The sequence below is a fragment of the Hemibagrus wyckioides genome, linkage group LG14, assembly GCF_019097595.1.
Source record: "Hemibagrus wyckioides isolate EC202008001 linkage group LG14, SWU_Hwy_1.0, whole genome shotgun sequence".
Taxonomy (NCBI): domain Eukaryota; kingdom Metazoa; phylum Chordata; class Actinopteri; order Siluriformes; family Bagridae; genus Hemibagrus; species Hemibagrus wyckioides.
The window spans coordinates 18,002,555-18,029,226 of NC_080723.1; the positions used below are offsets into that span (position 1 = coordinate 18,002,555).

Sequence of the window (26,672 nt, forward strand, 5' to 3'; positions counted from 1 at the left end):
TTTTTTTTTTTTTTTTACCAATCGCTAGTTACGTTCGAATGACAAAAGTTCAACATTCCAATTGAAAATATAACGTTTCGTACGTTCTTCACTGAATATTTACAATTATTTTAAATCACAGTAGCATAAAATTAAGTAGGAAAATATGTGAATACACAAAAAAGTAAAAAATAACTTTTTTTTGTTTTGTTTGTTTGTTTTTTTTTTACACATATTAGTGGCATTTTAGTACAAATCAGAGAATGAAGAAAATGTTATCATGAGAAGAGGTGGGTCTGTGAGCAACTGAAGAAATACACTGCAGAGATTGGTTTTGGAAAGTCAACCATATTGCACATAATTTGAGGTTATTTTGCAAGATATATCACATTCAAGTCTCAGAGGCCCGAATCACCGTGGGCTTTATGAAATAAGAAGGAAAAAAAAAAATAATTATTTTTCTTGAGGTCTGGGATTCTGAATGTTGGAGTATATTGGAGAAAGCTTATACTGTAGTTCACCCATCTTGAGAACAAGAAAGCTATAATTCAGGTGAGGTTGGAAGAAGTTACATAAAACATAATTGTAATTTTACTGAAGCCATATCATACCATATTAGCTTAAATTTAGCTCATGCATATTAATATACATATATTTAGCCTCTCTTGCATTCGGGTTTATACTTATTATAATGTATATACACTACCAGTCAAAAGTCTGCACACAATTTTTCCCATTCGTCTTGAAAACATTTTGATTAAAAATAAATAAATAAATAAATAAATAAATCACAGTTGAAAATAGTTTTTGAGACAAGTGTAAGTGATAAAGTTCTAACCTTTTAAAATTCTAACACCAAAAAGTATTTCCCAGCTTCGGAGAAGAAGTGAGGACCTTGGCTCGTAAAAAGTTGGTTAAAAAAATGCCAAGGGTGTGTAAGATCAGGAACAGCGTGTAGGAATTTAAAATATAAAATGGTTTTGATTTGTTTTAAAAGTTATTTCATAATGTTAATAATAATAATAATAATAATAATAATAATAATAATAATAATAATAATAATGTTCTTCTTATTATTTGAAAATAGTCCAAAATAGTATACAATAGTAGTAAGTATGTCTCCACTTTTGACAGGTAGTGTACAAGTACACTTATATATATATATATATACTTCTATAGTGATAAGCATTGATATTTCACTATGGAACATTCCTAATTGTGGTACAAAGTACAGTCTATCATAAACCTTATTTACATTGCTCATAATTTTATTTCCACGATCACTAAGGAGGAATGTAAGATTTCCATTATCGATAGCAGGTTGGTGATTTATATAGTTCTAAAAGATTTCCTCCTTTTTTTTTTTTTAATATGTCAACATTTACTCCTGTGATTATATTTAGAAAAAGCTTAATTGAAAATGATTAATGCCTTATTTATTTATTTTTCTTAATTCTTGCCTTATTTCCAGGTGTCTCCATAACAAAAGGTACGAAATCTATACCCAACAATTGAGGAAAATAAAAAGAAATGAGGTATTGCAAAAAGACATTTTGTTTGTGGAAAAAAAAGAAAAAAAAGAAGAGAAAGTGCCTAAATGACTTGGAAAAACAAAAACGAAACAATATATAGAAAAAGTAGTGCATATGTTTATGTTAATGAGAAAATAACCATCTAGAAAACACAGTACAAAAATTAGCAAACCATGTATAAAACAATATCGGTTTCTCTGTGACAGAAAAGTCTTCAAAACGCGTTCAGCTACTACACTGCTCAATTAGAACGGCAAAAAGTCTTGGGGGAAATAAAACATGCAATAAAGCACTATCAACACACCACATGGTAATTCTCATTAGCACTACAATATTTGCACAAATTCCCTGACAAGTGAGCAATGTTACCGCTGTTACCATCACAAGCATTATTATTCTAAAGTAATCTTATTAGATGTGTGGTTTTCTTTTTAAGTCACATGACATGAATACTAGTCTGCCCTACTTGCTTTGCACAACAGTAATTTCAGGGAGGTGAAGACATTTGTTATCTCTAAGGCTTATCTTTGGTCAGTCTGACCTGCGGAACAGGCGCACACGAGAGTGCGCTTACTCCTTGAGATCTTTAGACGTATACTGAGCCCATCATGTGAGTATAATCCAAGATGATGTTAAAGTGATTGCAAGTGCCTGCAGTGAGCGAAAATTAATATGCATATTTATGTAGACTATTAGCAGTATGCCTGCCTCAGTGGCCAACGCAATTCCACTTAAACATGCCAGTGATGCTCAAACAGCCTTTTAAAAACCTGCATCTTGTTAGTTTTACAGTAGGTTTGGTCTCTTGCTAGTAAGGTCCGAGTGTTTCTTGCTAGAATAGTTACTACGTGTTTATTTGTGCAACTATTTGAGCTTGCGGTCTCAAAACTAGTCAACACCATATTTAATTTTTTCTTTTTTTTCTTTTTTACAGTGAAATGTGCACCTTTTATGATCCTGCCTTTTTTCCCCTCTACCCAGTCAACTACGTTTTAAAGTGTAGTCCTGCCCACGTTCCTAATGCGACCCATCACAACAAAAAGGCAAGGTCTCAACAGTAGTATGATAAAAAGTAAAACAGCAGTTTAGAGGCATCACTCTAAACACCTATATCGACTACTTCTAAAGCATTCAAGTTTTTCATGCACACCAAATTAAGACGTTCATTAAATTAAAACTTCATTAATCTAGGTTAGCCGGACCGCAAATGCAGCCAATATCGGGTGATTTCCAGGTCAACTTGTGTATGCAGGTTCCAGGTGACCTCTCGCTTCCTCCATGTTGAACGTCAACGACACATAAAGAAATAATTGCTGAATATCTTAAAATGTATGGTGACATAAAATGTAGATAATGGAACTATAGGAATATAGATCCTATATTCCTGGTATATCGCATTCCAGGTTTCTAGTGTATTTCTCTCTAACTAGATAGCATTTATTAGCTACGTTCTCTCAGTTGTACGGAAATCATTATGCTAAGCGTATCACCATGGCTATATGGTGGTGAAAGGATAAAATTTGATCAGGGAAAATGTAAGCTTGACTCTGTTTCATAATAACTAGTCTGACTGATAGATATATGATATGTTCATTCCTTAGTTTAAACTTTGGCCCTGTTGGTCATAAAGTCAACACACACCAAAGAAAATCATCGTTCTTGGATGCGATTCATCAGTTTAGGTGTCTGTATAAATATCTGCCAGTGATTAGCAGAGTACCAATGTATAGCAGCCATTTATTGCTGCATGCAGTGTTTTCTGTTTTTATACATGTTAATATTGTGACCTCAAAAATCGGCATCTACACTGCATGAGAATCATTTAAGATCTTTTGCATGCTTGATTCAACAATAAGGAATCAATTGGTCAGTCATTCAGTCAGTTAGGGATATTTACTATTCTTGGCCCACCTATTTGGCGGTCCGGCGCAAACAAAAAAAAAGAAAAGAAAAAAAAAATTACACTTCTTTTTTATCGTCATTATTTCCAAAAATTAAAAACTTATAATAAATTAAATTTATTATAAGAAATCTAAATAAAAAGAATGTAACAAAAAAAGGAAAAGTGCATGTATGCTAGGTCAGTCATCCTGTGTGCTGGGTCAGTTCCAGCGGAAGGAGATATGGCGAGGCCGGTCTCCTCCCTCCTTCACCAAGGGCTTGTGGAACTCTCGCCCTGCACGCGAATGTATGGCTGCCCAGCAGTATTCACAGTAGTACTGCAGACAGGTGACATTGGCACAGAAGAAGGGTGCAAACTTGCCCCCACAGCGTGTGCCCTGGCACTCATCACACAGCTGGTCATCCAGGACATATGGCTTCACTTCCACCTGGAGAGCGAGAAAGATCATAAGCACAAAAAAAAAAGGAATAAAGGATGGCGAATCATGATTGATTCTGAACAATATATACGATTTAGCTTACAGGCACCGGTGCCACCAAGAGGGCCATGTCTGCTAGCATTAAACTATACTCAACACCCCAAATACCTCACCCGAGAATGAGATAAAAATAGCATACTGCTTGAAATTCTACTGAAAAAGCATCATCTTTAAAACGTTTAATTAAAGTTAAAATTGTTCGGTTGTCAATTATGCTCTGTGACTGTATTATTCAAAACTGAAACAGCGGCCACTGATCATTCTGATATGAGCCACAATAGGCATATTCATATTTAAATGCCAGGAAGACAAACAGGTATTTTAATGTCAGTTGGCTCATGTATTGTATAATCTGACACACCACTGACTTTTTCACAAAACAACATTCCACCTGTTAGTGTCTTTGCATTCACGTTTCGTAAAACAGCATGGCCTACTGAAATATAGCCAAAACACTGACACTACTGTTTATCTATACATGTAGTTTAGTGGTCATTTTTAAGGTTGTACATTTGGTATGCTGCTGTGAAATAATATACCTACAATTTGTGGTCTATCAGGTGTTTTTAGGATTTAAGAATATTGTGCAATGTTTGCCTTCCACATGAGTAACACAAATGGCATTAGGTATTATAAGTTTCTGTCTGGTTTAAGAACTAATAGCTGATCATATTAATGTCATTTAATACTACTACTACTGACCTAATTTATATCCGCTATAAATTATTTCTTGCACTACCACTGGTTAGGTTAAATAGTGTGTGATATTCATGTATTTACAAACAATCTTCGCAATCAATTATAGCTCCCAGTTTGTGAAGGCCTGACTGGGCAGCTTCTTCTTTAATCAACATGAGGTCATTGTAACGCCACGCTGTAGCTGGTCTAGTCCGGTTTTCTCCAATTTCCAATGTTGATTATGGTGCTGGAACTGTAATTGCATCTTTCCAGCCTGGTGTGGGCCATGAAGCTTTGTGATTGGTCGTGTGGGCCATGAGCTTTAAAATGCTGAGCTGGAACCTCTGATCTAGTCGTTTGCTTCTCAGCTGCTGCCGCCCACCTCCCCCACCCCATTGTGTGCCCTTACGAACCCGTTTATCAATTTCGCCATGCTGCAGCTGCACAAATCGAGCGCTGATAGCAGCGATGTAGCTCTGCTGGTTGGAGAAGGCCACGCGTCCGGCTCCCTTAGGATATTTCAGCTCAGGGTCAGTGTCAATGCCAGCATAACACACCCCTCCATAGAGCCTGTCCATAATCATCGCCAGCTCCACTGCCACAGACCACAGAGAAAAACACACACACACACACACACACACACACAGTGTAGTGTCAGCATTGCAGCGACTGCAGCACTGCAGTATAAAAACCTTGCGTCTTAACACTGCATGTCTTAGCATACGAAAAACAGTGGAAAATGAATCCTACATAAACAAAGAAACAAACCAAAAAAAATCCTGTGACTTTGACCCAGTTTGGATAAAATTCCAAAATCTTATCAGTTCACCTCCTAGATACACAGATAATTTCCAACATTCAACTAGTCTTTCTTGACATATTAAACAGACAACCTGAAAACAAGGAGGACGATCTGAGGAGAGAAAACCACAGCTCAAAGCCTTACTGTGTCGTATAATTACTCGACAAGTCAGCCTTGTGTTGAAATCAACTACATGATCGAAAAGCATGCTACTTGGACACATTAGACTAATTAACCCCAAATGTTAATAAAGTCAACAAGATAGCAAAGCCTACATTAATGCCATCTGGTAGCTCTAACATTCTATAAACAAGACCATGCTTTTTTCCACATCAGCCATTTTCACCTTGAATATTCCTTTAAGGCATATTCTTTTAATTATGGTGATAATTATTCAGCTGCCTGTGTATGGAGTAAACATACACCATATGGCCGACTTACCAAACACACACTCATCAAAGTCGCATAGAAACAAGTCCATATTATACAGAATGATGTACAATTAAATTTCTGTCCGATTCATGAATCTGTCCTATGACATCAAAACAAGCGATGAATTGAGCACAGTTAATAAATCAGCTAGCCCACTAGTCCCTTATTTATATCATCTGCATATGGGACACCCAGGTTTACTCTCAAAAATAGAGAACAGGAACGAAGGAGATGTGAACAGTTGACCATCACACCCACATTTGGTTTAGAACATACAGATTTGGTCCTCCTTTGCTGCATTAGTAAAGTCAGGCACTGATGTTGGGTGAGGAGACTTTGACCGCAAGTGACTTTCCCATTTATCCCAAAGATTTTCAGTGGGGTTGAGTCAGAGACAGGGATCTGTGCAGGACACTCGAGTTCTTCCACTCCAACCTTGACAAACCATGTCTTCATGGAGCTCATTTTGTACACTGAGGCAATGTCATGCTGGAACAGGTGTGAGCCTCTAAGTTCCAGTGAAAAGAAAATGTAATGTTTCAGCATACAAAGGCATTCTAGATGATTTGTATGTGTCCATCTTAATGGCAACAGTTTCGGGAAGGCTCCGATATATGTGTGATGGTCAGATGTTCACAAACATATAGAGTGCATCTAAATTAAATTAAACACATCCTTATTTAAAGCATTCAGCAGTGTACAGTCAGTTCCAGGTTTTAAAAAATGAACAGAAGAGAAACACATTTCAGTAAATCTGAATACAAGTCTGGCTTTCACACCATATCTAACGATTATGTCTTCATACCCCGAGCTCCATACCTGCTCGAAGAGGTCGAGGCACTCCTCCAACAAAGATGGTTTTCCTGGGGTCCAGAGGCTGAGAGCCATCCATCACAAAATCACTGTCGTTCAGATTCCATGGACGGATTTGAACCTAATAATACACAGCAATATTCTTGGCCTCGGCTGTAAATGACCTATTTTTGTTTTGATATAAATAGAGATGCACTGATAGCTAATCTCAGGTGACTAATGTGCTTAGAAAATGCACTTAGCTAACATTATAAAGCATGAACCTAGTATCATATGTGCATAAATGTGCACGTATGCACTCTTCATGGCCACTTAATAAACTGAGGAAACATAAAAAGAGCTGAAAAATATACCTTGATGCTCCTGATGCCCTGACTGAGAAGGTCAATGCTAAGCAGGTTACTGTATCAACCAATAACATACATTTGTCTGAAACAAGGGTATTGATTCATACCTAATTATAATGCATTCTGACACCATCACAGAGGTGGTGTGAATTTTAGATTATAGACAAATGAAGGACTGAATTCTAAGTCCGGACCAGAATTCTTAAATGCTAGAAAACTAGCAAATACTAAAACATGACAAAAGGTTACATAACCCATTTCATATAAAAACCCCTGAATTTTATAGCTCATAAGGCTTTTTAAAAACCTGTAAGGAGCCCGTCATTGTGAATTTTGGCATTGCAACACGGCTCCACTGACCCATATGCTGTGCAAATGGAGCACTGTGTATACAGAAGTCCAGAGTTGCTCTGCAGGTTTATATTTAACTGCACCTACTTTGAGAGCAGTGTTGCAAAGTGGCCACTGCCTCTTTTCATGAATCGTGTAGAAGGTTAAAAATACTCTCTGAGATGGAGTGGATATGCAGGCTGTTGGCTCTTACAGGCTTATCTTTGATGGTAGGGCTCGACACACACAGGTAGAGTTTCCCTTCCTCCTCCATGCAGGCATCGATTAGTGCCTGGACTGAGCTCTCCTCTTGAAATAGTAGAAATGCATAACCTGGGAAAAGAGGACATGGTATTCAAAATAGAGGACTAGCGGCTTCTATAGTTTATGATAAAAATATGTTGATATTTTAGTATTAACCTTTCCGTAGTGATACGGTCTGCATAACAGGCTAAACACGTATCCCCAGTGTGGATTACTTACAGTGCTTGGACCTAATAACCCAGGTCAGTAGGCCTTTTTAATTAGAGCATTCACCTTAATGAGCTTCTGCTCTATAAGGAAAATGACAGACTTAAGAACTACGATAGATCACTGACCTGTTTAAATTACAACCAACGTCTGACTATAATAGCTTGTGTCTTATACAAACTTTGTCCAGGGATAGAAAAGCAAGATTTAGCATTTATAAATTATGAGAAACTCTATGAATGCATATCACTATCATGTGAATACTGTATATTAATGAACGGGGCTTAGTTTGGAATGGGAATTGGGATCTATGTTGCTATAGACAAGATAATGAATGCATGCGACTGCGTGGTTTACATTAACATTTACTCTAAAAGGTGCTCATCTTATGAGGATTTGATGATGTATTCACCAATATGGGCAGGGTCAGACAGAACATGTACAAGTTTTACCTTTGGGTGGAAAGTAGGACTTGCTCTCTGCTTTGTGAGGCCAATCCACAAACAAGTGTCCAAACCGACGGAAACTAGCAGTGATTTCATCTAAAACAAGACATTAACATCATTACCAACAATACTATTGTTTGCATATTTGCATCACATTTCTGTTTATCAGGAGCTTTAGAAGCATTTCCACTGGAGGTACTAGGGATGATTTTAATTCCACTGCTGTATGTTAAAGAAAACGTTTAGTTTCTGCACAAATTGCATACTTTTCTAAGGGAAAAAAAATACGAAAGCTAGTTTTATATCAAACACAGCACAGCACAGCAATGCAGAAGGACCCTGCAGTGCTTTTGTCATTCTTTTAGTGAAGAGTCACAAAGTAAAGCAGTAAACACAAGTTCAATCTCATCTACTTCCATGTTCACTCTGCTGCTGTAATTCTGGTGTTCACAGCTTGCATAATTATTGCAAAATTCAGTAACAGTAACAATCTGGGTTACTGCAGTGCAGCGGAAACACAAAACAGGAACTCCTCCATGAACTGTAGTTCTTATTCAGGAGAGTATTTGGAACCTTGGCGGAAACATGCATATTAAATGCATAGTAACAGAATAAAAAGCAGCAAATACACCATCCATATCACTGTTTAAAGTGGCAACATGCCTGAGTGCAGATGCTGATGCACAATGACCAAGAGTTTAAGTTACTGGTTGTAATTTTAGATTACCTTCATCTATATCAGGAGGTAGTCCACCAACAAACACTTTGCGAGAGTATCGCTCGATACGCTCGCCGTTCTGATGAGGAAAGCAGTGTGTGGAACCCAGACCACCAAGACTCTGCTCAGATCTCTCATCATCCCCAAAACTGCGCTCGTCCTCCATGGGGAACAGGGACGAAGGACCTAGCACACACATGTACATGCTATTATCGTCATTCAGTGGTTCAATGGTAAAAGACAAAAGCATAAAAGCAGTTCGGATGGGTAACAGACATTTCAAGCTGAGCATACACATATGGTCAAAGACCTGAAGCCAAACCAATCACAAATACTCCATGCAACATTTACCTCGTCGTCTTCCATAATTCCTTGCTGCATGCAAAGTAGGACAAAATAGGTTTCAGAATAGAGATCACTCAGGGAAGTCTAATAATGCGTGGAAAGCGCACAGTAAAGGGAAACTTTGAGAAATATTACATACCATTCCCAGAGAGAGAGCCTTCTTCAGGTGGATGGGAAAAGCCAAAGCGACCTACAGGAAAACCGAACACAGCCTATAAACATCCTATGGGCCAACATAGAAAATTAGTTAAATATTGGTCTGCAGGAGCTGCATTTGTTCTATATACTTAATACAAATTGAAAATCAAAGTGCAGTGGAACCTCGACATATGAATGCCCTCCGTTATGAATTTTCGTCTTAAGAATTGAAATTGAAAAAAGCTAAGTTGCGCGTACATCCGAGAGTCGTTCAAAACTTGTTTGCGTCAGTGGAGAGCCAAGCGAAGCCAACTGAAGTGAGTTTATGAATTTTACAGAATTTTTTTCAGTCAGCAAAAGCTGTTCGGAAAGAGTCAACCCACAAGACCAACACTGCCCTCGGCATGTGCTCAAAAGCTATGGGAATATTCACTAGTTTTTTCTTGACAGATTGGTGGCCTGGGTGGTCTTTTTAACCCAAGCTTGGTGGCCCGACTTCCTGTGAGGACCCTTGACATGGGATGTTTGGCTTGGGTCAGCCATCCAGTTTACATATGCTTTGTATTGGTGATATAGGAAATGTTTTTGGGTAGCGGGAATGGATTATCTGCATTTATATCATTTCGCAATACAAACGTTCGCCTTAAGAACTCGCCTCCAGAACAAATTAACTTTGTTTGCTGAGGTTCCACTGTATTTGGAAGTGCTTTATGTTTCATATTATGTCGCTGATGGTCAAAATCAGTACATTCATACTAGCGAGTGGCAAGTCGCTTAAAGTGTGTCTTCTGTGAGCATTTGTCATTTTAATTTCCTTTTTATTATGTGAATTAATTTCCAATAAATTCTGTCCAAATGTGATGCCAGTGCCAGATCTTGGCAGACGTTTTGTGCTGTGGCTTCTTTCACTCAACAGACTCATCTCCCTGATTCATCTTAATGCTCAACTCCTTCAGCATCTGGAACTTTCCATAGCTGCAAGACATCACTTCTCACAGCTGTGGATAATTTCACCTGAACAATGCAGACCTAAGAATAAAGATTGTCCTACGCTCAGGTCTCCTATTTACAATATGATCACACCAAACATTCATTAACACATTTAGTACTGTTTGACTGTATATTGTAATGATGTACAGTCTAATCCCGCTATCTTGTGTAATATTTACATTCAATAGGCTAGGTTACAAACGTATTTGTCATGTAATTCTGTTGGAATATTGTCTTGGAATAAGTTTATTATCAGTGGTAAAAGAATTTCAAGTCAGCATCATGTCATATTAGTGATATCAAATTTATATTCAGTAAATTCTGTCAAATTAAGAATGTTTTGCTATGTAGCTATGTAATAAGCATCATGCTGGGGTCTTGGGTAAATGTGTCCTTCATTCTTTAGTGTTGCTTTAATGCTGTATTGGTTGCAATTTCTGAGGAAATAGAGGATTGGAAAGAACAGTTTCTGATTTAATGGAAGCTACAGTGGTAGCTTTTTCAGAACGTGTGAATATTAAAACATTTCACATCTGTATAATCAATGAGATGTAACATGTATTTAGTCCAGCGTCCAATGTTTGTTGGAGAGAAAAATCTGATTAATTTAAAAAATTTGTTAAATACATTTCATTTAATTTACCAAACTAATAAAAAAAAACCTTCATTGTCAAGTTGACTTGACGTTATGAATGGCCATAAAGAATAAGGTAAACTTGTTTTAATGCTGAAAGGCATTAGGATTTCATATCTCAAAACCTGCCACAGCTGTGGCCTCAAGGTCTCCCACAGATACCCTTGTTGGAAAATACAACTCTTATCATGTCCTGATACCACTGAAGTGAATAAATACTCCATTTAGAGTGTGACTTTGATGTACTGTGTTATTGTTGTAGGGTTGAGCTTTGCTCAGATTAAAACCCTTGTCAGAAAAGCTTGTCATGGGGGAATTTTTGTAATCCTGCCACCTGTCATGTTTCAAAGTCGAAGCAGATTCACTGCTAAATATTTGCTTTTATATCAAATGACTGAACACTGTGACAGATAATATGTCCAGAATCAATCAGTATATCAAGTCAGCTGGATTACATCCACATTTTCACTGCTGCTGTCAGTAAAGCAGAAATGCTAAACACTTACTATATATCCAGAGCAGAAGGGAATCATTTGAATGCTCAAATATTTATTCATAACGTTAGGATGAAATTTTAGCTCCTATATAAGTGCAACACATACAAAATGAAATAATGGTTTATCCACTGAATGTTATACACTATATGTTGAAACTGAAAGCCATTTTGGAATCGCCCAAAAGATCACCTATAAAAACAGTGTCATATATCCTAAAGCCCCAAACTCAACTGTGTTCTGACACCTTTCCATAGTCATCATTCCCTTTTTCAGCAAACTGTTCTACAGTAGCTTTTCTGTGGGATGGGACAATACGGGCTAGCCTTTGCTCCCCACATGAATTAATGAGCCTTGGGTGTCCATGACCCTGTACCCAGTCCTTCCTTGGACCACTTTTGACATTTGACACACAAGACATTTACGTTTCTTAACCATTGAGGGTTAAGGGTCTTGCTCAGGAGCTTAGCATTGGCAGCTTCGTGGACCTGGGAGTGGGAGTTGAACTTACCTAACCCTAACCCTAACCCTTCTGATCAGTAATCCAATGCTAAATACTAAGCTAACACATCTACCTAAGACCTCCTGTTTTGGAGATGCTCTGACCCAGTCATCTAACCATCACAATTTGGCTCTTGGAAAAAAAAAAATTCACTCAGATTCTTACATTTGCCCATTTTTCCTGCACCCAACAAATCAACCACGATGTTCACTTGCTGCCTAAAGTATCCCAAACCCCTCCGACAGATGCCATTGTAATGGGATAATCAAGGTTATTCATAGCACTTGTAAATAGTTTTAATGTTATGGCCGAAATAAAGTATAGTACAGCATACTGCAGTATAGTATATTTTATTGCACAGTGTTTGAGATATTCTGTTTGAGTGCTTACAAAAGAAGCAAAAATATATATTGGTGTTATTTCATATGCACAGTATACATTTACAGCATTCCCCATGTGCACTATTATTACATTTTTGCCTTTACTGGATATATTCTAAAACATACAAACATACTCATTCTACATATGACTACCAAGATAACTGAATTGATAATTTGACATGAACTTGGATACATCGGTGCTTCAAAGCTGCTTTCAAAGACTTATTAGCAAGACCACACGAACAAGTCCATAAGCTCAAGCATACACAGAAGCAGGCTAACTCACAAGTTATGTTCCCATGTGGCCTAATAACTCATTATTAATCTGACTGATCGGAATAAAAAAAACCTTTATGCCTTATTGTCCTTATTGTCTACAGACTGCAGACTTTATGCAAGCTTAGATTTAAAATGGCAAATTACATATGGCCATGACTTATTACTGAATATAAATCACAAGCTTACAAAAAAACAGTCTTGGAATTGCTATTATAAGATCTATCGATCTATCTGTCTGTCTGTCTGTGTATCTATCTGCTCTTATCTAAAGAATAAAGTACCTTGTTGTCTTTATATTTCTAAATTAATTGTTGTGGATGGATATTGCCATTCTGAACACAAGTGCTCCCCCCAAAGACACACCCCAAAGTGCTAGTGCAAGGTAAATATTTAGTAAACGCATAAAAATATGTGTAAATTGACAGGTAAATTGATCAGTATACATAAAGACAGCTCTTTTGTCTTTTCTAATAAGACATTTCTGTTTTTTCACCCATTTATAGTCTGGGCTCTGAGCAAGTATTTTATTAACCGCTGTCTGAATATAACTACTCAAACTCAACTATTACAAAACGCAAATATTACAATAAATTAGTGTGATTTAAATATCACATGACTCAATGACACTCCACTTCAAAATGCTACTCAGGTCAAGGGGAAACCAATGTAGTACGACAAACATCGAGCATGTCAAAATGAAACAAAAACTAACTTCTAACTAGAACATCCTCTGGCTTTCCAGGATTGGTGTGTATTATTTCCTTCAAAAATTCAGCATCAATGTAATTTTTATATAATTTTCTTTCCTCCAACAAAATATCCACAGCATCCGTTTCCGATGCACCAGTAACAGGGCAAGTTTTTTTTTTTTTTTTTAAAGATGGCAGCACATTACATACCTTTCAAAGAATCCTGCTCAGCTCTCATAATGTCAATCAGTGAGTTCTCCAGAGAGTGCATGCTGAAGCCATCAAAGGACTGACTGCGCTCCTGTAAAGAACCCAGGAAGAACTGTTAGTAATCTTTAGAGCTTGAGATCCCCCTTTATCTGTTCAGTTTCATACCCAAGCACCTCTGCACTGAGGGATATGCACTGAGACACCTGTTTGTATTCGGTCGTGTGGTAAAGATGCCATGAAAAGAACACAAATTAAATTTGTTTTCTACACAAAGAAAAGAAATAATACAAAGTACATTATACATTAATGAAATAAACATTGATTAAAATAATAATAAAGTACAGTAAGAAAAAAAAATGATGGTGATTAAAAGGAAATTAGAAACAAGGAAATTGAAATTTATGTAAATAAAAAAGGAGATAAAAATGAAAGGAAAAATCAGGCCAAATGAGGATTATACACATGGAGTTTAGGATATTAGTCTGGAGCTCAGATAACCTATAAAATGCCCTACGGACTGAAGATGCAGAGTTTTTGTAGGTTTGTGAATAATTTGTTATTTTTATTTTTTAACAGTAATGCCAATGAGTATTACAGTACGGTTTCCAGTCACTGTCCACACATATTTGTCCGTGCACCGACACTGACTTGCAGTAACCCATAAACCTGATCTACCCTGAGCACTGCAATGCAATGGAAGATCTTTAAATACTTAAACAGGTCAGCCCGAGAACCTACTGCTAGGTTGTCTTGGAGAAGTGTTGTGATGCGATAAAAAAAAAGAAATAATCCTCAAGCTGTGATGGATTGTACAGAGCTATGAAGCAGGGCAATGCATGACAGATAACTATCATTTTGTACAATAAAGCTGCTATGAAGAAGTAAACGCCTATTTGGCATGACACACAAAAATTGGCTCCAAAATGACAGAAGCAGTCAAAATGTTATGTCAGGGTTAGCTGTGGGTTTAATGAAACGTCAAACAATTTAAAAATCAGCTTTCAGTGTCATTTCTATAGTCGATCCCAGAAATATTACCACCCTTCATGAAAAGTGAGCATATGTAAAATACAATACAAAGTTGAAGATGCTGTTTACTGATTAACACAACTTTTCTTAAACAGTTTTTTTGGTAACATGCTTGGTTCAAACCTATTGCCGACTATTAGGTGTAACATTCCCATTGATAGCAACTTCCTAACACAGCTAGAGACACTATTAGAGGATCTTGGGCCCTTCTCTATCTAGAACATGTCAAGATTTTTTAATAAATTTTCCAATTGTTCATGTGTACGTTCCTTTCCAGTTGTTTTCAATAGGATTCAAATCCAGATAATAAGATGGGACACCAATTTTATTGCATTTTATGGTGACCATCCTGTTGAAAAATTCATCTACAGCCAAGTTTAAATCTACTGGAAGAGGCAACCAGGTTTAGGGCTGAAATATTCTACTTAGCGTAATTCATAATGCCGTCAATCTTCAGAGTATTTGAACCACCAGCCACAAAACAGTCCCAATGCATCAATACGATGCACCATCATATCTCAGAGTGGGCATCAAGTACTTTTCCTTGTATGGAAACTTCTTTTTCTCCTCCAAACAGGCTGATGATCTAAAGATTAGACCCAAACCTCAGACCACAACATATAAGGACAGTTGTAATACCAATGACATCTTGAAATCTTGAGGTTTTATGTAGTTCATATGCCACATTTTGTTCGTTTATTTTTTCTCAGAAAGAAAGCTTCCAAAAAGCTGGGTGTTCTAGAGGTGGCATAAAATTGTTGCTTTAAAAAATTGACAACCCAAAGAGTCAAATAAATGCTGTGGTTCTTGAACCTTTATATTTGGATTCTTTCGCTTACAAATTTATACTCTAGGGAAGCAAAATGTCAAAGGCAATCAAATAATTCCTGAATGTTTGAAATGTTATTGGATATCCTATACAGACTTTTAGATTTAGATTATTTTTGTTAAAGGAAAAGTCTGAAAACGTGAACTGTAATGCTTATTTTACATTGATTTGCTCATTTTCATGAAGACTACCAAGAATTCTGGAGTCAACCATAGCTAGCATGGCATGTCATGTTATACCGTAGTGTACAGAAGGAAGTATTGGAGGAGACGTCTAATTACCTGATGATGTGCTCAATCTAAGGGTGTAGCCATCATACATAATAGGTAATAACACACAGCTTAAAAATGTCAACAATGTTAATGTAGGTCCAAAGTGGAGCAATAAATACTGTGTATATTTTCACAAGACCAGCTAATGCCATGCAGTTCCTCATCGTTGTGAACTGTCTGCTAGTAGAACAGGCCTGGTCTAAAAGGGGGGGGGGCAAAAAAGCTTGCAGGCACAATACAAGCTCTGTTCTTGGAATTAGGCTAGAAGCTGTGCAGAGGGGAGGACTGACTAAGCATATGAAACAACAGTGTGTGTTTTCAAAGTCCCCACTGTTACCACTGGGTTCAAATGAGAACACCATCTAAGTAAACATAAACGGAGCATGCAACAGTAAATATTAACTAGCTAGTGGAAGTATATATATATATATATATATATATATATATATATATACACATATATACACACACACACACTTCCAATTTACACCAAGACATATTTAAATATATTTGTAGCAGTATCCTAAAACAAAATACTCAAACTCCATGTGTACAAATTATGTCACAGCTCCACTGTAGCACCCTGTCATTACAGCATGACAGGTGGTGGAAGAAGGACGACCGACCTTAGAGAAGTCCCTGGTGTTTTTCCCCTTCCTCAAGTCCAGAATTACAGATAATCATGCTGTCCTGAGCCATTAACAACACCAGACACCATTTATCTTCCTATTTCCATCTAGGTCCGCGTCATACAACCCATCCTCTGACACTGACTCACTCAACTGTGTCTTTTTATATCAGCGACACACACCACTTGGAGAAGTACAATGGCAGAGGCACATTGCACATCTGGGATGTACTCTAACACATCCATCAAACCAGGCCTCAGGAGTGCCTACTAGTCAAAGCAGGTGTGGATGGCAAACAGCGATGAACATACGCTGACACAATGTGCTTTCATGTATCATGTGACTGGGTGTCAGAGGTATTTTAGTTAATTTAGTTGGGGAAAATTCATTTCATAAGCTTTCTCACTGACAGATTCTCTATAATCCCACTCAATTTGTCACTCACAGCCCAGGCCCAGGCCTTTTTCCTCAAAAGAAACAAACAAAAGGTAAAGTAACCCACATACTCAAGGCCTCTTACCTGAAAAGGAAAGAAGCTGTCATTGCGGTTTATGCTATCCTCCATCCATGGCTTGGGGTTGAAGCTTGAGTTGTTACGGGCATACTTCTGTGAAGAAGCCTGGTTGTTTGGGAAGGATTTCTTCAGGGGTGAGATGGAGTTAATTGCAGTCATGCCTCCATTCAGGCCTCGCCTGTATTCTCGCCCCTGAGATCCTCCCCATCCTCCATAACCTCCACCTGGGCTCCATGAACTGGAGGAAAGGGTGGAGGATTGGCTCTGATAATTTCCCCATGGCGAAGGTGGTTTATTTAGGTTATTCCCCAAATGAGAGAGCTGGCTGAACGCAGCATTGCGGTGGTTAAATGGAGGAGGGTGTGGGCTAGCAGGGGACCTGCGATTCTGCTGGTGCTGATTGTGAGGGTGCTGGAAGTGAGGAGGAGGAGGAGGAGGGTGGTGCTGGGATAGTGGTCCAATCTGATGGGAAAAACTTCCCCCAAACCCGGGACTTGCGTGATGAGAGAAGTTTTGGAACAGCAATGGAGGGGCAGCATTAGCAGTGGTGGCAGTTTGGCTAAAGAAACCCACCTCTTCCATCATGGCAGAAGGGTTGGCGGGAATAGCCGTGGACCAGCTGCTGAAGCCAGGCAAAGAGGAGCTGCTGGACTGCGCCAACGTCCCAATGCCAGTTGGTTCTTGGTAGTCAAACCCGGATAAGACAGGAGATTCAATCCGCAGACCTTCTTTTCCATTGCCATTCTCTACAGCCCCCTTGTCCAGCTGACCTTCTTCTGGCATGGAGTTTTCCAGTTCAGACATGATGTTCACTGTTTCTTGGTGGCCCTGAGGCGTCCGAGGTCGCTTTTCCTGTCCTTCTTGGTCTTCTTGTTGCTGCTGTTGGGCCTTGGATTTGTCAGACTCCAGTATCTCATCTTGCGTATTAGCATGGGCTGTTACAGCAGGGAAAAGCCAAGTCGAGCCTGCATTTCCACCACTGCTCGGGGTATTACTGTTTATAAAAGCAGGTGGGCTTGAAGGCTGGTGGACCGGATGCTGCAGGTGTGGGTGGATTCGGACCGGGAAAACTGCTTTGTTAGATGCGTTGTTTTTAACCAGGACTCCAAAACTGTAATCCCCCATTTAGGAAGCCTAATCCAGTATATGTTGGTTCCTTATTTTAAAAAATCCTTCTATTTCTTTGAATATCTTGGGAGAAAGGGGGGAAAAAGATGCTTTTAATCCATGCCAGAGACAATCAATTAATCCAGCATATTCATCCATTCATTCATTCATTCATTCCATCAATCCATCCATTTCATCATCCACACAACACAAAAACCTTTGGTTTTTTAAAAAAGCACTTGCCTGTAGAAAGCATCTGATCTGCTTCCTGATGTAATCATTAGAAAGAAACGCTCAATGCATTTGAGAAAACCTTTATCGACAGCAAATGTGCAGGAAGTAACGCGTTTGGAGGAAATTTCATCGACTGCATCGTTTTATGGTCCAGACCAGGACGTATCATTTAAACCGAAATGCACATATCGTGTTAAACGCTAACCGGGGTCCACCTTACAGCGAATGGATCATTGTAATGAAGATGATGATGTTGATGATGATGATGATGATGATAATAATAATAATAATAATAAAGGTGTGTTCAAAGCATTGCGATGCGATCCCGGTGTCGTGATATCAAATCAGAGAAAAGGAAATCGACCTACCGTTTTTTTTTTTTTATTCCTCCTTTTTTCGCCAGTGACCTCCTCGGTCTCGACCATTTAACTACAGGAAAATGCTGATGACGTTTCCCGTGTGTGTGCGCGCGCGCGTGTGTGTGTGCGCGTGTAAAAGAGAAAGAGAGAGAGAGAGAGAGAGAGAGAGAGAGGTAGTTTCCCTTCTGTCACAGCCACACAGACGGGTTTTCGGCCATCGGAGACTTCTCTGAAGGGCAACCGGTGAATGTCTGGCCACGTTTGCTAATATCCGGCGCTGAAATCTCGCTGATATGGTCGGTGTGAGAGCGCAGCCTGTGAAACAGCTCTCAGTGTTCGTGCTCTGGTTGCTTGACGACACAACGCATCATTTCAGTGAGCTACAACTGAGATAGAGGCTCTCAGAGCGCACACAATATGTGTATGCATGTGTGTGTGCGCGTGTGCGTGCGTGCGTGTGTCACTGCCGCTCCTCCACCCGATCATAATTTACACGTCTCACGCCTTCTGAGTCGGAGTATTGCTTCACTTTAACCACGCAATTAAATTATAATATTTCCCCGCGTTGCCTACACAGGCTATACGTTCATAACCTTACATCTGACAGCTGCACTTCCGGGTTTCGCCACGCCCCCGCTTATTCTAAGCCCCTCCCAACGTTAGTGCAATATTATTGACCTTAGCTCTAGCAGCTTCTGCTCAGAATCCGAAACTATAACACACACACACACACACACACACACACACACACAAACAAACAAAACAGAAGTGCTTTATTCTAGCCAAGGCTGTGGTTGAATCCTGAGAACACCCAGAAATACACCCTGGATAGGACACCACCAGTCCATTGCAGAGCACCAGACACACTCATTCACACATACGGGACATCTTGGCATAGGTAATCCACCTATCAATATACATTTTTAGGAGGTAATCAGAGAACCAGAAGGAAGTCTACACAGATATAGGGAGAACATGAAACTCTCATTAAGACAGTAACCTGAGCTCAGGATCAACCCTGTAACCCTGGAGCTATGAGGTGGCAGCACCACCCATTACACCACCCTGTTGCCCAATTCGAAAATAATTTGCTTGTTTTGCAAAACATTTGTATTAATATGCATAAAAAATCTATTTGGCAAAATCTTTCCTTGCAGAAAATAACTACTTTTTCCTGGCCAGGATATTTATTTTTTTATTGTGGCTCTGATTGTGTGTAACGGCATTTCTGCTGCTTATGTATTGTTTATATCCACTGACTGACTTGTCGGTCACCTATCTCTTTGTGTTGAAAGCTCCTTAGGTTTCATAGTGATGACAGATATATACATATGTACATCCCCATTTTTACACACCAGTTAAACATGGACATGGTTGAAGGTATTAGAGTTTCTGTGGCCTGAGTGCAATTTTGAAACTAGAATTGAAAATGTGAATCATTATGCATCATTATTGTTTCATCTTGTCATTCAGCATATTCCCTTGAGGTCATGCCAATAATTGTAAAGCTGATTGTATGTTGCTGGTATGGCAATGTATGGATTTATAGAAGTCCTATTTGACCTGTGTGACATGATTTTCTGACTAAGTGGTCAAGTTCATCCCATTAGAGCTTGAGAATAGTTCTGACTAATAGTGCTCCTTGCAGTACTTTCCTATATATAGATAAATAATTAGACATAGACTTTGAAATATGTTTGGATTGTTTATTTTGTTTCATAGTGACATATAGTTTTGTTCTTTTCTTCCCTGTTACATTGATATAGACAGCTAGACAGGATATCCCACTGCACCACAACTTATATTATATCTTAAAGATTTTGATGGAAAGATGTTTCCATCAGTCCAGAGTGTGCCCTTACAATTATCCTCTCATCAGTCTTTAGGCTCTTTTGCACACTGAAGAGATTTTCTTTCTTGTTGGTTGCTTGAAGAAGTGGTTTGTTGGCAGAGACACATCCCTTAAGGCCAGTTTCTCTTCAGTGAGCTGAAGTGCCTCTTTTCTGTCTAAGATAAAGGCTTATCTCCATTTGCTCCATTTATTTTCTCTTTAATTTATGAAGAGGTTTTGCTTTGTTCTTGTTTACTAGTGACAATGAAGTACTTTAGTTGCTGAAACTGATAGAATCAGTTCTTCTTCGTCCTGTTCTCCTTTTGTTGCAGTAACCTTTCTGAAGTGAACTCTACTGTATTGTTTGATACAACCATGTTCTTTGCTATTATTCTTTCTGTATAACATTCTTTCCCTAAGGTCCCTTTAAATGAATACACATACAATTACCAGCTATAAGTAAAAAAATAAATAAAATTGAGCTTACACAGGACACAGAAATTCAAATGTGCTAAACAGCGGCCAGACACTTAGCCTGTGTCTGCTACACAGCTGGAGTAAATCAAATTGTTTCATATTTCCTTGATAAAAGGAAAGGGAAGAGTGAACCTGACACTTTTAATGTTCTGAGAAATAAAATGATGTAATGAATATACTCTGATTCACACATTTTTATTCTGTTTTCATTTTCCTGTCTGTATTCATTGCCGTGTAAATGCATCGTGCAGTCCTTTTTCATTTCAGTCCGCCTGAATTCAGTGCGCTCTATATACGAGCTGTGCATGTCTTTTTAATGATGGGTTAGGAGGCTCTGAGAATGTTGTGCCGGGCCATTCTAGTGTTTACTGCAGGCTGAAATCTCATTAAAGTAAGCTGCTGCTATTTCCAGCCTGTAATCGAGCGTCAGCGTTTGATTATCTATGTCTGGGCCAGATCAAAATCGCACTGTTTCTCGGCAGCATTAGTTTAAAAATGGTTGTATCACTCGATAGGTGACTCAGACGAAGCACAAAATTGTCTGTCCTGTCACAGTACACAGTTTCCTAGAGAAAACTCAAATAAGAGAACATGGCCTTTTGGCTGCTTGTGAAATCAAAAGATGTGTTGTTTAGTTATTTGCCGACTGTCTTTCAGAAGATTACGATTTCCAGGGTGGAAGCTGATACCCATGTTACCCTGCGCTACACACCAGCTCATCTGTTATTTGTTGTTGTGATTAAGCGAAGTTTGATTACACAGAAAGGCTTCTGCTGCTCTTGACAGATTTATGCTGATTATATACAGCGCTGCAAATCATGCATAAATATACCACACATATGTTGGCCTAGGAGGATTTTTTTTTTTTGGGTTCTGTCTCACCAGTGTATCATTAACAACAACAAGACAAACAGAAGCTGCCATAAACAGCACAGAGGCACCATACGATCCACTCTCCAATTAAAGTGCATGCATGACTGGCATCGTTCGTTGCTCTGTTTCCCAGAAACCAGGCCGGCCCTGAATAACCATCTTTCGGCAGCTGTGTCACAAGATCCCAGGCACAAGGTCACCCCGCCGAGAGACAGACAGGTGTGCGCAGCCACAGGAACAAATCAGTCTCAATGCACAGCTCACAGCTACCTGACACACTTAGCTCAGCTCAGCTCACCTGCTCACCAGATGATGTACCAGTACAGGCCATGAGCTTTCTTCAAAGTAGAATCTGAGTGCATGCAATTACGCCAGCAGTTCTGTTTGAATTTTATACCCTGTTTTAATAAAGCTGTAATGATGCATCTTGAAGTGATGCATCACAATGCAAAATCTTGACAATGCTCATTGTGGAAAAGTGAGATTCACATTCTGGAAATCAGCATTCTATTACTTACGCATCTAATTCATTTGCACTTATTGAACAGCAGATGTCCTAGTGTGTCCAACCCATAGAATTAAAATATATAGAGAGCAGGCTGGTCATGTAATCACATTCGTTCATGGACAGCCTGCTTTTTCACGGTTAAATTGAGCAGAAATTATCCACTTTGGCCCGACTTTGGGGCTCTATTTCTGCTACAGAGCTCTTTCGGTTCCCGGGTCAGATATTTTGCTTATTCAGTCAAATTTTACTTCTATTTCTTATAAAAATGTACATTGTTTATGATTCAGAGAAAAAATTACACTTTTCAGTCATTTTCTGTTGAAAATATTTTAAGAATCGGATTGAATCGAAATCATGAAGCCAGAATCATGAATTGAATTGAGACAGATTGTGACTGAAGTGTTTCATTAAAAACCGATGATTGTATTTAAGCATTACATTTTAGCAACCTGTGACATGCTTGATTTGCAATTACAGTAAAATCCCCTCAATATTAAATAATAACAAAAAATAGAAAATATTAGATAAAAGCCAATAACATTTGCACACACCAGGAATCTTGTACCAAAACACAGTTAATTTTAATTCTGTTTTTGTGTTAACAGGTATTTTATCCCAAGTTTTCATGCTATTCAGCTTTTTATGCCCTTTACTGTGGCAATTATTTGCAGCAAGCTCACTTTAAGCCACTCCATTCACTTCATTTCTTTCAATATTGGATAGCTGTAGCCTTCTACATGATTTCCTTTTATAGTCACAAGCCCTTCATAAACTAGGGTGTGTTTAATGTAAATTAGATATACGTGAGGGTAAACCGGGGTGCGTTGAATGCTTCTGAAATGTAAATGAGGTACTAGTGGATGAGAAAACGTCCACACAGCTGTAACTGATTTCTCATTGGCGCTCAAATCACAGCTTGTTTTGAGTTTTACAAATCAGGCACCGATTCATTTGTGTCATTTTGTTCACTGGCTTCTATGCAACATGGATTAATAAGGGCCGATTTGTGTCATCCTTAGACGTAGTGTTAAAACAAATTTCCAGATTTTCTGTGCCTCACAGTGAGATTAGATGTCTGATGTGCTGAGGCAGCTCAACAATTAAATAAATATTCCTATGCTTCCTATGTCTTTACTTGTTTCCTTTGATAAATAATAAGTTACCGCTCTAGGTCCTTCTCCCATCCCCATTCATTTGAGACCTCATTTGAAAGGTTGCAGCATCCTTATTTCTTTCTGAGACAAGAGTTTGTTACTTCATTTGCTTGCTTCTCTGATGTGATAACGGAGAAAAAGCTAGCTAGCATCTGTGTTTCTTTTTTAAACTAGCTGGTTTCAACACCATGTCTTATAGCCGCAAAGAGTAGCTATTGTGTCCTAAAAACAATGCATCCTATTGCTGTAGTCTCAAATTAGCATAAGGCTTCAAGCTAGCGCATTCCTGACCTTGGATGCATTAATTACTGTCAGTGCAGGCTTAGTCACCAGTGCATTAGTCATATTACCTGTCATTTTTTATATAGTAAAGGCTTTGTCTGCCTTTACTAGTAGGTTGATGTAGACATGCAGGAATTATAATAATTTATAATCTATAATGATTGTATTGCACATTATATATATTTTTTAACCTATGTTAAGGTAAAAGCCTGCAAGCAGATTTAATCCTAGAAACTTAATATACAAATAAATGTCAGATACAAATATATCAGATAGAAATTTAGACAACATGGGCGCAATGAACCTCAGTTACCAATCTTTTACTTGTATGTAAATGTTTAGATATGCCAAACCAAACCAAGCTAATTTCTCCAAGATTTCTCTCAAGAGAAAATCTTCTCTTCATACACATATTTCATCCTCATGTGTGTATATTGATGAATGTCATTTACAAAGCACATAACAAAGCATTTGCATTTGATAACACCTGCAAAACTCCATAAAAGGTTACGCCCACACAGCTAAAATCACTAAACAGCAAAAATACTTTCTCAGGTGTCGAAGTAAACGTTATTTTGACTGACAGCTATCTCATTAAAAAATACACTGTATGGCCAAAAGTATGTGGACACAATTTTATAGAATTTCTTAATATCCTGTAGCATTACAAAAAATCTAAGGAGCCATGTCTGATCACGTTCCAGCATGACAATGCCCCAAAGCAAGCTCTATGTTGACATGGTGTGTTAAGTTTAAGAACTCGAGTGTCTAGCACAGAGCCCTGACTCAACCCCACTGAGCACCTTTGGGATGAACTGGAACACCAACTACACCCCAGACCTCCTCACTCTCATCACAACAGCAGTGTCTGATCTCACTAATGCTCTTGTAGCTGAATGAACAGCCACGCTCCAACATCTAGAGGAAAGACTTCCAGGAAAAGTGGAGTGTATTATAACAGAAAAGAGGGACTGTTTGAGTGGCATGTTCAAAAATGCACATGGACGTGATGGTCAGAGGTCAAACCTTTGGCCATATAGTGTGTTTAAACTTTTTAAACTTCTTAAACATATATAAAAGTGCATTAACTTATTAGAATTTGAAGTCAATCAATTGCATTTGTTTGTCTTCCTATGGCTAAATTTACAGATACTCAGGATCACAATAAGGATATGAAAGTTTCGTAAACTTCAAGTTCAAAAGATCTCATACGAACTATTTGCGAATAAATCTATTTGTATCCTGCTTGAAAAATGGAACCAATTATATTTCAATGATATCACATGCAGTTTGTTTGCTACAATAATTATAAAGATCTCAGCATAACGTCAGTTTGAACCTCAGGGCATGTTCCTAATAATCTACTTTAGGCACGTTGCAATATTTAGTCAGTTGCTGATTGTTGTCAGCAAAATGCAGCCTGCAAAAAGTAGGTTATGTTCATTAATCATGGGAGGAATGTTGCATGGAGGAAACTTGAGCTGAATCTGCTTATCACATAGTGAGATTGGGGAGATTAAATAAATCAACACCAAGGACATGTTCTGCCTTACATCACTGATGAGTTTAGATACACCTTATACTCAAGGATTAGTCTTTCAAGGCCAGATATGATCTATAACACAGACAGATTTTCAAAAACATAGCAACACAAACAGCAGTACAGGTTTTACCTCTAAAACTTGCCCCAATTTCCAGTCTGTGCACTTCTCATGTCTGGAGCAATAAACTCCTTCCAGCAAGATAGGTAAATGTTTAACTGAACCATTCTTGCATTGCCAAAAGATGCTTGTTTTGTCTTCATGCATTAATGTCTCCACATATCTTTTTCAACCTTTTTACCAGTACGCTGTGTTCCATTTAGCCGGTGGAATGGAAATCGGGACATTTTTAATCAGTATAAACAAGTGAATTATTTTATTGCCTCAAGTCTGATATAAAATGAGTCAGGACTCTGTTGGCTTTCAGTATGAGAAGTTTTTTTTTTCCTCTGTTGGAAAAACTGTACACAGGATTTTAGTGGTTGAAGATAACGCCTTCAGATTTTAGATGCTTATGAGCAAGCACTTGGGGCATCTCAGAGAGCAGAAATGGGATTAATATCAGCATTTGAAGACAGAAATATTTGTGTGAAAATAAAAAATTAAACAAAATATATCATATAGCACAAATATATTGCCTCTAGCAGGTTAGGTAAAAACAGAAATACTAATATCAAATTCCTAAATCTCTGAGTGTCTACTTTCATATGAGCTTCACATTAAGCACCAATGTGGAGTGAGACATGACAAAGACATTCAGTACTGAACATAGACACAACCAAAATAGATGAAAATTCCATTTCTTTGCCTCTGGTAAAAAGAATTCATGTCAGTTAATGGCGCATTTATGCTACAGTATTGTCGTTGGCTTACACTGAGCTCCACCTTCACATAGCAATGAACTTACTTGCAAATTCAACATTTTTGTTTGTTGCTAACAACATTACATTTTACCACAGCCTCAAGTTAAACTTTTTCAGTAGTGTCTCCAGATGTGTTTTCTTGTTCTTGCAAGATTACTCAGTGTTGGCTGAAACGAGCATTTACATTGCTGCTGTAGAGTAAAACGTGGTGTCTGGCTTTGAAAATGAAATCTTCTCTAGAAATTTTAGTATCTTTAAGGATGAAAAGAATCTAAACTGCCAGCACCCAAACTTGTATTTACGGTATTTATCTCAACTGTTCTAAAGGCACTTCTTCTTTGCATGGAATTCAGATTTAGCCTTTGATATCTTGTCTCTCCATGGCAACAACTTAAAAGAAACAGTAGCCGGCAAGGCACGTAGGCTGTGGAATACAGTGCATGCATTGTGGGTGTGTGATGAGCCCTTCAAGGCTGAAGAGTTCAATTTACTAACACTCCAGTTCTGACTTTCTGTATTTTGGAGCATTTAGTCTAAAAGGTATGAAAGATGTTGGTGTGGCTCTTGTGAAAGAGTCATG

The 26,672-nt window shown here is 38.3% G+C and overlaps 1 protein-coding gene across 5 annotated transcripts; it reads right to left on the bottom strand.

The window, feature by feature from the left end:
- Positions 1 to 1,334: 1,334 nt before the first annotated feature.
- Positions 1,335 to 19,160, bottom strand: cpeb4a (cytoplasmic polyadenylation element binding protein 4a). 5 transcript variants are annotated; one of them, XM_058408230.1, is made up of 11 exons: positions 18,573 to 19,159; positions 16,870 to 18,054; positions 13,591 to 13,681; positions 9,414 to 9,464; positions 9,281 to 9,304; positions 8,939 to 9,115; positions 8,218 to 8,307; positions 7,509 to 7,627; positions 6,624 to 6,738; positions 4,984 to 5,165; positions 1,335 to 3,841 (listed from the first exon to the last, which is right to left on the bottom strand). In XM_058408230.1, the coding sequence occupies exons 2-11, from the start codon at positions 17,986 to 17,988 to the stop codon at positions 3,614 to 3,616; spliced, it is 2,196 nt and encodes a 731-aa protein (XP_058264213.1). In that variant the 5' UTR covers positions 17,989 to 18,054; positions 18,573 to 19,159; the 3' UTR covers positions 1,335 to 3,613. The 5 variants fall into 5 exon arrangements, with proteins under 5 accessions (XP_058264213.1, XP_058264214.1, XP_058264215.1 ...); XM_058408231.1 differs by lacking the exon at positions 18,573 to 19,159 and adding an exon at positions 18,214 to 18,544; XM_058408232.1 differs by lacking the exon at positions 9,281 to 9,304 and having other exon boundaries at positions 18,573 to 19,160.
- Between the last annotated feature and the right edge of the window lie 7,512 nt (positions 19,161 to 26,672).

Excerpts from the sequence above, each read along its gene's own strand:
- cpeb4a (XM_058408230.1), bottom strand. The coding sequence starts at position 17,988 with ATGGGGGATTACAGTTTTGGAGTCCTGGTTAAAAACAACGCATCTAAC. Across the intron at positions 9,465-13,590 it reads TGAGCAGGATTCTTTGAAAG|GTCGCTTTGGCTTTTCCCAT; the intron begins GTATGTAATGTG and ends GTTTTCCTGTAG. Across the intron at positions 9,305-9,413 it reads AGGCTCTCTCTCTGGGAATG|CAAGGAATTATGGAAGACGA; the intron begins GTATGTAATATT and ends CTTTGCATGCAG.